Source organism: Ictalurus punctatus, chromosome 23, assembly GCF_001660625.3.
Source record: "Ictalurus punctatus breed USDA103 chromosome 23, Coco_2.0, whole genome shotgun sequence".
In the NCBI taxonomy this organism is placed as follows: domain Eukaryota; kingdom Metazoa; phylum Chordata; class Actinopteri; order Siluriformes; family Ictaluridae; genus Ictalurus; species Ictalurus punctatus.
In genome coordinates this window covers 1,378,715-1,391,627 of record NC_030438.2, presented here as the reverse complement: position 1 = coordinate 1,391,627, position 12,913 = coordinate 1,378,715, and the positions used below count along the sequence as shown (strand labels likewise).

Below are 12,913 nucleotides of genomic sequence, written 5' to 3'. Positions count from 1 at the left end.
GAAGGTGTCTCCAGTGTCATCACTTTATAAACGTCAATAAGTCTTTCAGCCTTGTGAAAGTCTTTAGGACAGAGGACTTTGTGCTCTACAGTTTCTCAGGGATGTGACAAGCTGCATTGTTTGTCGTATTAACATCAAGAAAGAGGGAAAAAAATGTGAGGCTGGTGAGGGAAGGACTGTTTACGCCTATAACGTATACGATAACGTTAACTAACTTGTCTCCTGGACGTCCCATAACGTTACACAGTTAAAAAGCCCAATATGTTGTCCATTAATACATTTAAATCGTTCAAATCTTAGTTATTAGAGGCATAAAATACTGAAGGATGTCCTGTTATTGGAAAATAATCAGCTTTGTTGTGGTAACGGCATTGCACCACCCTGCCATTGATCCTGTTACTACAACAGCACTCGCCGTTATTTTTATTCCTTACGTATCCACGGTGATTTCATCGAATGAGTTATGAATCACTCCCAGCTACCAAGAGCCAACCTTTAGAAAGATTATAAAATGATTTGTAATAGTAAACAGGTCACAAGTGGGGATTTTTTTTTTTTTTTTTTTCCATGCATATGTACTAAAATCATTCATAGTCCTTCATTTTACTCACATTTAGGATTCAACACACATACTGTACGTCCCCTGCACTTTTAATCCAACATCCTCTATCTGTCAGCTGGCATTTACTTGGGTTGTAGTCAGTTCACTTATGAAATGAGTAAAAATGAGTTTAAAACAGAATCTTAACAGGAAAATGACCAACACCAGAATCACAGAGCAGTTATATTGTCAGCTATCTTGCTTGAGGGCAATCATAAATGAATGCTAAGGCAGTTATATTGAGCAGGAGTCAGAGAAGATTTACTCAGTTCATGAAGGTCAACATAATAAGTGGGTAAATATCAGCCATAACATTAAAACCAGCTGCCTAATATTGTGTAGGTCCCCCCTGTGCCACCAAACCAGCTCTGACCCGTCAAGGCGTGGACTCCACAAGACCTCTGAAGGTGTGCTGTGGTATCTGGCACCGACACTTTAGCAGCAGATCCTTTAAGTCCTCCAAGTTGCGAGGTGGGACCGCCGTGGATCGGATTATTTGTCCAGCACATCCTACAGATGCTCGATCAGATTATGATCTGGGGAATTTAAAGGCCAAGTCAACATCTTGAACTCTTTGTCATGTTCCTCGAATCATTCCTGAACAATTTTTGCAGTGTGCACAGTGTGCACGTTATCCTGCTGCAAGAGGCCACTGCTATTAGGGAATACTGTTGCTATGAAGGGGTGTGCTTCAACAGGGTGGTCTGCGACAATGTTTAAGTAGGTGGTACGTGTCAAAGTAACATCCACATCAGTGCCGGAACCCAAGGTTTCCCAGCAGAATATTGCCTGTAGCATCACAGTGCTTCTTTCTCATAGTGCATCCTGGTGCCATTTCTTCCCCAGGTAAGCGACGCACACGCACTCGGCCATCCACACGATGTAAAAGAAAACATGATTCATCAGATCAGGTCGCCTTCTTTCACTGCTTCACGGTCCAGTTCTGATGCTCATGTGTAGGCGCTTTTGGCAGTGGACAGGGGTCAGCATGGGCGCTCCGACTGGTCTGCGGATAGCTGTGATGTGCTGCGTGTTCTGACACCTTTCTAGCATAACCCTGCTGCCGGATCATTGGTTGTCCTTCCTTGGACCATTTTTGGTAGGTACTAACCACTGCATACTTCCGTTTTGGAGATGCTCTGACCCAGTTGTCTAGTCATCACAATTTGGTCCTTGTCAAAGTCGGTCAGATCCTTACGCTTGTCCATTTTTCTTGCTTCCGATACATCAACTTTGAGAACTGACTGTTCACTTGCTGCCCATTATATCCCACCCCTTTACCGGTGCCACTGTAAGGAGAGAATCAAAAGTTTTTCATGTCACTTGTGAATGATTTTAATGTTATGGCTGATCGGTATATGCTGTGAATCATGCAAGCTTTCCTAATTTCTTCTAAACGCCAAGAATACCACTGATGATTACCCATTGGTCATCAAATTTGTCCCCACAGAGGTCCAATACATTTGAGCTTTAATGATCTGATTAGATGATTTGATGCCTAACCCTCAGTAGTATAGATCTCTTTTACACCTACTGTAGCAATCCCAAAATTACCAATCCTAAACAGTGTCTACGTACAGTACAGTGTTACATTACTGAAGCACAGGAACACGAAGACAATTATAGCTCACTGTACTTCATTGCACCCAGCTGTCTGTCTGGCCTGGTAATAAGAACTGGCTCAAACTCAAGTTTAGCTCTGTATTGTAAGTTTGGCAAAGGGCAGACAGGTGTGTCAGTGTCCACTCTCTGGAGCCTAATTATGGAGCAGATGGGTGTCCCTGACTTCAGCTTCTGTCTCATGAAACCTGAGGGAAAAGACAGCCAGAACACACACACATACAGAGGAGTGCAGAACACAGTGACCTCAAACCTGCTGCAATGATCTTTACCTTATCACCACAAACTTCGCTACAGCAGCTGTGTGTGTCTATGTAACGACAGCGATCGGAAAACACCTGCAGAGATCTTGTCCATGTGTTTGCAGTAATTAATACACCATGCATGTCTTTGTATATCTATATAATTAATTTTATACCGTTTTCTTCTAATTGTGGCATTACTTGTTTAAAGTCAACAGGTGATGTACATTCATAAATGCAATGCCAGTAGTGTTTAAACAGAGCGTCTGAAAGTTTTCTTCACACATTCCTTGTGAACTGAATACACAGTCATATCCACACTATTATATTTTGTGCTCATATAATACTTCGGAACAGTTTTTCCACCGGTCTCATGCGTCAGCTTGACACAGTTTTATTCTTCCGAGAGTCTGTTTAAAATCTAAACGTGCCACTGATGTTAAAAAAAACAAAAAAAACAATTAACACACACTTTACTTTATGACAACAGAATACAATATTGCAAGTGGTCATCCATATAAGTACTTCACAATTAAGAATAGTACAAAGAAATTCAGAGCTATTTAGTTATTGTGCCCCCCCCAAAAAAAAAATGCTTGTAGTGCTTATAACTAAAGCAATGTCTATTTACATACACAGCAGTAGACTTCATACTCTATGTGTATGTGGTTAAAGCACTTGGTTAATGTTACTGCATTAAGGGCTCTTAAGCTATTTAATGGATGTGAATGAAAGCTAGGGGTTGAATATAGCCAGATATGTGACAAGTCTGACATGATAAATCATTTTATAGGGTGCAAAATAGCTTAGCTCCTTGTGTAAGAAATACAGCAGCAAAGCGGTTACCCAATACAGCATTTGAGTCCATTCATATAAACCGAGCGATGCTAAAAGGACAACACTAATGCCTTTTAAAGGCCCTAGCAATGTCAATTTGAGAAGGGATGCTATCCCCACAGTTAAAAACTGACACAAGGCTGTCTGTGAAAACTTGTGAAGCTGTGAAAATCAGATGTCGCTGTGGGCAGAATTCTGACAAACAAACAAATATGAAAAATCAGGTTTGGGCCACAGTTTTAGTTTTCTGCCTATAAAAAACAGCGCATGCCACAAAGCAAGTACTTAAGAGAGATAAGCCATAAGCCATTTGAAATCCTGTTTTAAGTTTGCCAAGATGCATACATACTGGAGACTCAGCAAACATGTAGAAAAAGGTTCTTCAGTCTAATGAGACCAGAACTGAACATTTTAGCCTCGGAAAACCCAACAAGTCAAGTGGCTTTATTGTCATTTCAACCATATACAGCTGGTACAGTACACAATGAAACAAAACAACGTTCTTCCAGGACCACGTTGCTACATAAAACAACACAGGACTACAAGAGATTACACAAAACTACACATTTCTACATCAACACTAATCACCCTGAGAACAGCATCCGCACAGTCAAGCATGCTGGTGGTACCGAGTCCAGAGTCCTCCTGCCTCTTGGTTGCTTCTCTGTCTAATGCTCTCCTTACTCAGTCACTAAACTTTGGCAGACAGCATCCTCTGGGCAAAGTCACAGTTGTACTATATACTTTCCATTTTTAATAGACAACTGTATACCTGCTCTTGTAGCTGCAGTTAAGAGCAAAAATGATTCATCGAGTGTGAAACTTTTTAGGACAAAATAAGACGTACTGTGTGAGGCATCTGCATGTGTCCCACTAAAATCGGTGTCTCAGAGGAATGCGTGAGATTATGCTTGTTTCTGGAGCTGAGGCAAGGAGAAAATAGTTTTTAGATGTGTGTACCTTTTTAAGGCAGAGTGAGACAAATGACAGATTGGTGTATTCCAAGTTTGGTGAAGATCAGCTAAACAGTTCACTACACTGAGCTCTTCAAAGACATACGAGTTCACCGAAATTCATCTACAAAGTCAGCTCAAAAATAACTGAAGTATTTGGAAAATTTGGGGCAGTATATGAGAGTTTTAATTGTGTTTAGCTTACACTTTAGGACCTTTGGTGGCCTTGGTGCCTCCCAGTTGATCAGTATTGGTGCTTATACTGTAATTCTGCTGAACTGGATGAATATATTGCACTATACTGCAATTTTTTTTTTTTTTTTTTTTTTTTTTTTTACAGAGGATCTGATGAAGTGTGCACGGGTTTATGATGATATTATTTTCATGCTGTGCCACCCCCATTGGCCAAAGTAATTCAAAATGTGCTTGGGTTTCAAGTTTGGTAAAGTTCAGTCAAACAGCTCTTTATTCAAAGCAGTACTACAAGGTTTCGGCATTTGATGGAACAGTATTACAATATGCACACAATATGATATACCTGACCATCCCATCAATATGTAGGCCTTCCCCAAACTCTTGCCTCAAGCAAACAATTGTCTAGAATGTATTAGTATGCTGTAGCATAAAGATTTCCCTTCACTGGAACTAAAGGCCCAAGCCTGTTTCACATCCCATGCACAAAGCGAGCTTCATAAAGACATGGTTTGCCAAGGTTGGTACAGAGGAAATCGAATGGTCCAAGCCTTGACTTCAACCCCACTGAATGCTTTTGGGATGAATTGGAACACTGACTGCGCCGCAGGCCTCCTCGTCTGACATCAGTGCCTGACCTCACTAATGGTCTTGTGGTTGAATGAGCGTGAATCCATACAGCCACGTTACAAAATCTAGTGGAAAGCCTTCTCAGAAGAATGGAGGCTGTTATAGCAGCAAATGCGGAACCAACTCCATGTTAATGCTCATAGTTTTGGAATGGGCGCATATGGTTATGAATGTCAGGTGCCCACAGACTTTTGGCATATATATTTTGGCATATATGTATATACACACACACACACACACACACACACACACACACAAACTTTCACTTGTTTCAATTGTTCTATAGAAATGTTGCTAAAGAGAATCTCAGATAGACGGATACACGACCAACCCGTAAATATTATGCCTCCACCACATACAAATAGCGGCATAAAAAAGACCTATAATAAACTAATAAGAATTATTAAGTGAAAATATCAGGAGTTAATACGAGTTTATTGTCTTTAGAGGTTGTCGTAATATTACAGTATGCTTTGTTGCACTAATTAGGCTACCACAGGAATACCTTGTATTAATGTCCATCTGTAATGCACTGGAGAGAGAAGATGCTTTCACTGCACCCTTTCAATACATGATGCTGTCTTTGGTTATGCTTTAACAGTCATCACAGCCTGTGCTTCGGAGAGTGAATTTCACAGTTTCTGGCTGTGCTCTTAACAGTCTGGATAAATGTCGCTGACAAAAACATTCGTACTGACGTCATCACTCCTTCTCTTAACAGAAACCATTACCCAAAAGGTTACACCTCCGCTACAGTTCAGTTTAGGGATAAACTTAGAATTGCGTGAACATCATTACTTCCTGGGCCGGATTAATTTTAGTGTCTAGTCTACAAATGGCCCTTTAGGTCTTTGCAAAATTTCGCCTCAGCTTTCAGTTTAGTAAACGCATCGAGTGGGATTGGAAGCACATTTAATAGACATTCTTTTGCTCTGCCAATCTTATGCTTTCAGTGATTGTCTTCATAGACTGCTACTGCTGTTTGAGAGGGAGAGCTGAGCCTAAAGACTGTAAAAATGCTGATAGTTGGAGGAGGACACCAAGAAACTGGTTGACCAGATGCTGACCTTTGTGCCGCAACTTGATGATTCAGAAAGAATGAATCATTACTGAGATGCGAAATACTACTTTCTTTTTGATCCGATGTCAAGTGATGTAGCCAAATATGAATACATTATTCAGAATGAACAGATCATGCGTTCTAAACAGACACACAGATACGAATAGGAGGTGCATTCTTTTGGGGGTTTTTGTGTTTCTTTTTAGAAAGTTTGCTAGAAAGGTTCACAGAGAATCTGGCTGAGATTAGAAGTAAGCATGTGGATTGGGATCCTGAAGGACCGAACAAAAAAAACAAAAAAAACAAAAAAAAAAGAAGTGGAAGGTTTTTACTTTCTTGTCATAGCTGTGTGCATGAAGCTTGTGGCACAAAGGAAGACAATGTTCATTAACCTGATCATGCACCAATGTGTGATGGATTCACAGCATTCCTTCATTCATAATATCCTGGTCAGGGTCATGGTGAAGAAAATGTCAGAGCCAGAATTCACATACCATGCTGAAAGTAGTGGCATTTAAATGGGTTTAAATTTGAATAAATGGGGATTTACATGTGAAAGAAATAACTTGAGACTCATTTCTCTCTTGTGGTGGGTGGGGTTGGGGTGTGTGTGTGTGAGAGAGAGTGAGCCAGAGAGAGAGAGAGAGAGAGAGAGAGAGAGAGAGAGAAACAGATGTGTTTGAGAGAAAAATGTGCCATGGTTGTTGGTGCCAGACCGGCTGGATTGAGTGTTTTAGAAACTGCTGATCTCCTGGGATTTTCACAGATACAACAGTCTTCAGAATGTACATAGAATGGTCCAAATACCAAAAAACATCCAGTGAGCGACAAAATGCCTTGCTGGGGTCAGAGGAGAACGGCCAGACTGGTTCCCACTTACAGGGAGGCTACGGTAAATTAAGTAATCACTCTTTACAACCGTGGTGAGCAGAAAAGCATCTTAGAAAGCACAACACAACACAAAGTGGATGGGCCACAACAGCAGAAGGCAACATCAGGTTCCACTCCTCTCAGCCTCCTATAACAATAGGAATCTGAGGCTACATTGGGCACAGGCTCATATATATAATAACTTATATATATATATATATATATATATATAACTTGTGTTTTGTTTGCAATTGTTTGATATCCATGAGAGCAGAGTATTTTTGTGAATCTTTTGAACAAAAGATCAAAAGTTTAAAAAGTAAAGACCACGGATGCAAATATTAGTGGAGGGCACTGTACACACACGTACACACACACACACACACACACACACTGTGGTCATTGTACACACACACACACACACACACACACACACACACACACACACACACACGTAACCTACTGCTGTTTTAATATTTAATGTCACAGTTTGAACTTGGGAAACAAATGAATGTATTTACCACTCATCATGTTCACTCATTATCTAATTACTATTTAATTTGCTAGCATTCTCACTGTGGGTGCATCAGAAATTCACATAATAGCATATCAAGCAGTGCAGTACCAGCTACCCTTACTTTACATAGTGGAACAGCCTTCTACTAAGAACAAGCACAAGTACTAACTTCTACTTAGTAAGCGGAACTAAAAAATGCACTAGGTACAGTTTACATTTTCTCACATAGCATAAAAACCCACCCCGAAAGATGAAAAAGTCTTTAAATATATATATATATATATATAAATATAAAATATATAGACAAAGTGAAAAGATGTATAGCATTTAATATTCAAATATATTGGTATCCACTAGGATGTAAATGAAAAGTTCATCATGAATGGCTTGCATATCAATATCTATAATCAATGTGATACTCAATTGTGCAAAAAAAAAAACAAACAAACAAACAAACAAACAAACAAACACACAATTAGCACCAGAATCACTATAGCCCATCACAAACATTTCTGTATAAACATATTTCATGTGTTTCATGGTGGAGTTTTTAAATCAACTGCACCCATGTTTTCATTCTAAACCATTCATACCAGGTTGAGCAGGTCATTTCAGCAGACGACCAGATCATGTGTGTGCAATATATTTTATAACACCTACAGATCATAGGTGGTGGATATGAAGAGCAGATCTGATCTGAACACCACCCTTGTCAAAGCGTGCTGTCGAGCTTTGTCACCTTTTAAGAAACAGCAGTTGATACGTGAGGTTTTTATATGCTTCACAAAGGCTGAACTACATTACTCAACTTCCTACCTAATTAGGACAAATCCCATTGACAGTCTGGGCTGATATGATGGGCCAGCTGTGTGGTAAATATTTAGTTATTTGTTTAAGAGATACTTACATACAGTAGCAGAAGTGCCACCAAGTGTGAGAGATATCCAAGAGCTGCATCTCTTGACATTTCAGATGCTTAATCAGTGCCATTTTGGATTGAATTCCAGCTTGCTGGCTTCTTAATTTAGCCCTTGCCACTGACACCTATTCCTGTGGATAAGATAAGCTCCTGAAGTGTGAGCCTCTATCTGTGCTGTTCGTTTTCCTTTCGAGTGAAAGCTGCTTAGGCAGAATGAACTGTATAGCAGAGAGCAAATATACAATGTGTGTAGGTAGACTATACAGTCAATGTAGGCGTGTGATTTATAAGGCTAGAAGGCAGTCTCAGACTCATTTTAGCTAGCCACAAGCTTCATACTCTTGAAGGCTGCAACGTGTTTGAGTATTCCTAAGGTTAGGCTAAACATAATGTCACTGCAGTGTTCTAAAATATCTGCTGTAATAATCTTTCACAATGTTATTATAATGGCTCTGTTTAGACAAACACTAACCATCTCTGGTTAAAGTATCAATTAAAATTCAATCAATTCAAATCAATCAGTTTACTCATCTAAATAACTTAACTGGTAAACGTTAAGGTACAGCTTCAGATTATTCACCGAAGTTAAAGTATAAAAGTATAAACTCAATCAAGTATGAAAGTAAAAGGTACAAGTAAGATTCACAAAAACAAAAGAAGTAGAACTCCACATCAACAGCCCTGACAGGGACGCCTCTGCTGCGCACAAGTCTAGTCCTTCTTGTTACTAATATGTATGCCTCAAATATCCTAAAAATATACATCGTCCATGTTTGAATCAAAACCGAAATGTAGTCAATTCAACTGACGGTAGCGAGGATACGTCTATACGAACTCACGTATTTTTTCAGATGTAGCACCGGTAAGAACTTCCTACCGACGGAGATTCTAGTGCTACAGACAAGACGAGCTGAGAGACGGACTGACAGACAGATGGATGAACCGATGGCAAAAAATTAAGGTAGCCACAGAAAATGGGCCTCGAGTTCCTGAAAATCAACGTGTAAATAACATCTCTGTGTGAAAAACAGAAAGGAAGCTATTAAAGAAAAACTATTTCAGACATTTGGATCGATTCGAAACTCTAATGAGTTAATTCACTATAAACATTCAACCACTCGGTCTTGAAATATCACGTAAAGAAAAATCGCAGGCACGTGGACAGACGCACGCATGGACAACCCGAAAACATCATACCTCTGCCAAGACCTCTGCTTCACATGACACACTGATTTTAGTTACTGATGTTTTGTTCCAACGAATATGGAAAAACATGCCTAGGCTAACTAACGGCAGCTTTATACCAATGTATCAAATGTTAGCTAGAATAATAATGTCTCGGACACTACAAACCAGCAGTCACAATCCAAGCTGCCTTGAAAAACAACTTATGACTTTACAAGTACTCTACGGGTCAAAAGTTTGGAGACACTCGACTGAAAGGTTTCTCATGAGCTTAAAAAACTTTTGATCTGAAGGTATATGATTAAATGTTTGAAATCAGTGTTGGAGACAAAAATATAATTGTGCCAGCATATTAATTTCTTAATGTTAGAAAACTAACATTTTTTATTTATTTATTTTTTTTACAATAAAGCTAAGGTGGGAACTCCTTTAATACGGTTTAAAAAGTATCTCGGGGCGATTCCTCAAGAAACTGGTTGAGAAAATGACAAGAATACATTTCTGGAAATTCTAGGCAAAAAGGATGTCTACTAGATGCTAAAATACTACATTATTTTTATTTATTTTGGAATTTTTTTTTTTTTTTATCATAGGTGGTGGATTAATACCAAAATTGCACACATTAGTATTGAGACCTCAGTTGTAATTACAGACTGAGGTTGTGTGAAAATGTGAGTTTCAGTAAAACAGAGGCACTTATTGGTTACGCACAATTCTGGCCTTGGATTTAAGCACATGTTTAAGTGCATCAACTCAAGCCAGGACCAGTATTTAGTGCAGTTCCACTGCCTACCAACCACTCCAAAACTTTCAAGCTAAAATCACTGTAACAAATCAAAATCTGGTTATCTTCTTCGCATTGACCTGTCTATCAGTGTCGGTATATATGTCCTACTGTGCCTACAAATATTTCTAATATTATGCTTAAACTCAGCAGCTACAAGGCTACACCTGGCTGGGTTTTTTTTGTTTTTTTTGTAACATATAATTTTCCATAAAGTTTTAACATAAAGTCTTCTCCACTAAGTATTAAATACATTTCAGTTAGCGTGTTCAATACTTTTTTCCCGTGTCATTCCTCTTTATTACACATAACATCATTTATGGACTTTAATGTTTGGATTTCTTTATATGTGCGGATTTCTTGACTTAATACCGGTGTCTGGTGAAAATTTAATGTGAATAGTCTCATCGGAAATATATTTACTTGAAAAGAATTGACGCATTCAATAATTTCCCCCATTGTATTACTAACTTGCCAATGATATAAACGTTGCAGTGTTGAGCAAACTGAATTAAAAAATGAATGACTATGCAATCCATAGATATGGTGCTGGGTATGATCTGCTGATCTGCTGGGTAATGTAGCCATTTTCAGTTCCTGCTTGTTGGGGCACTTTTCTCCTTTAGTCTTATCATAGGGAAAGTGAAATCTATGTTCATTAGCTTCATTTGCACAGATTCATCCTCTCCTTAACTGCCAATAAGCCTCTACAGGCTTATAATGCAGTAATCTGTAAATGCATTATAGATCTTATTTGTTCTTTAAGAACAACAAAGACCTTCCCAGAACTCACTAGAATTCAAGGAAGCCTTAGATTTGCAATTTCCTACAATCACTTATCATATAGGAATTTGATTCCCAGACTTTTATTAACTGATATGTTTAAAGTTAGGTTATCGGTGAACTACACAAACTCCAAACACAAGATTGTGACAATGGCAATTCGTCTCTTCCAGTACACACCTACAATCAAAGAGATTGCAAATGAGCTGCACTACACATGTTATAAGCTTCATTCTTACTAGACCCTAGAAACGCTGACCACAGACAGCCGTTATTATTCGTCTCTCCTAGCACACTTTGATCCGGCTCCTAGATATATGCCTTTATCGGTTCATATTATGCTTGGCCTCTTTTGTATGACTACAGTAATGGCCTTTGGTACATCTTCATAAAGATATTACAAGCTTTCCCCACTGGTCAAAATCTAGACTATCCAATAACATCGATTAAAGAGGTCTTTTTTCTGCTCAGTGGCAGTAAAGAAAGTGCTGCTAAAGAAAAGTTATATGCTTTTTTTTATATATTTAAGATGTTATATATTTAAGGATTATATATTTAAGATGTTTTGTTTTTCTAAACAATGAATCTTTTGGTTTCCAGTTATTCATAGTAATATGCTTTAAATTAAAGATGCTTTAAAGTCTCAAGTAACCCTTTCTGAATTCACACACAGCTGTAAAAGACTTGGCATGGATACAGAGTTTCACACTAAACTGTTGTCTTACTTGTTCCCAGGAGGCCATGGGGCTCTGACTGGCGTCTCCCTGTCCTGTCCTCATGCTCCTTGCGCTTCTTGCTTCCTTTCAGGCTGCTGAATCTCTTCATGGCTGTCCGAGGAATGCCGAGTGCCTGAGCAGTGTAGGGGTGAGCATACCTGGCCTACCCAAGAGCATGAGCAGTTACACAGCTCAGCGCAGCTTAACCATGACGTTCTGATTCGCTACCCACTTCTGATTCCAAATACACAGCAAGGCACCTCAAAACCAGCAGCTTCACGTTGATAGCAACAGGAACTAGCAACTTATCCACTGACGCTAATAGCAAGCACAGGAATCCCTCTTCCAGATGGCAGAGCAAATGAGAGTTACAATGGCAACGAGCTGTTAGGCCTTGCAGGCTTGCAGCCAATCACTGGTCCCAGTAGGAAAGAACTTTCTGAGCTCCCTTGGAGAAAGGACAGCCACTCGGTATTTCTGTATATTACACTCTCTTCCTCTGGATTCCTATCTTCATCTGTCTTACACTTTCACAACCTGGGATTAATGGCCACAGAGTTGGCCTCCCTTCAGCAGATTGTCAGGTGCAGCTGTGAGTATGTGTCTTTAAAATAGCCCAAGTTGCAGAGACACTGTAAAAGGAAACCAACACACACTCAAAGAGCCTTTGTCAGTGATTGGTTACAAGGCAACTTCCCTCCCACTTTTAGACACTTCATCTGTCTAAATTCATTCTCGCTCCCTCTCTCGCTCTCTGTCTGTGTGTGTGTGTGTGTGTGTGTGTCTGTGTGTGTGTGTGTGTGTGTGTGTGTGTGTGTTTATATTTCAGTGGGGACCGAATGGATAGGAATATCAGAGATTTTGACCTTGTGGGTACATTAGCTTGTCTCTATAACAGACAAGCTTTTTTCCTAAAACTGCAGCATTTATTAAAAAGAAAAAGAAAAAAAAACAGACAAAATGTTAAGGTGATGTTAAGGTGAGATTTAGGTGTAGGCATATCA

The 12,913-nt window shown here is 39.3% G+C and overlaps 1 protein-coding gene across 5 annotated transcripts in view; it reads right to left on the bottom strand.

Annotated features, from left to right (window-relative positions):
- prkag2a (protein kinase, AMP-activated, gamma 2 non-catalytic subunit a) overlaps positions 1–12,913 on the bottom strand; it is an 87,872-nt gene that overhangs the window by 39,980 nt on the left and 34,979 nt on the right. The window contains exon 1 of one of the 5 annotated variants that reach the window (XM_017453647.2): positions 11,919–12,515. The exons of the other annotated variants lie outside the window; for them this stretch is intronic. Within the exon in view, the coding sequence (XP_017309136.1) occupies positions 11,919–12,018 (100 nt within the window). The 5' untranslated portion in view covers positions 12,019–12,515. Of the gene's footprint in view, positions 1–11,918; positions 12,516–12,913 lie in introns of those variants that run through there. 5 annotated transcript variants of the gene reach the window in all.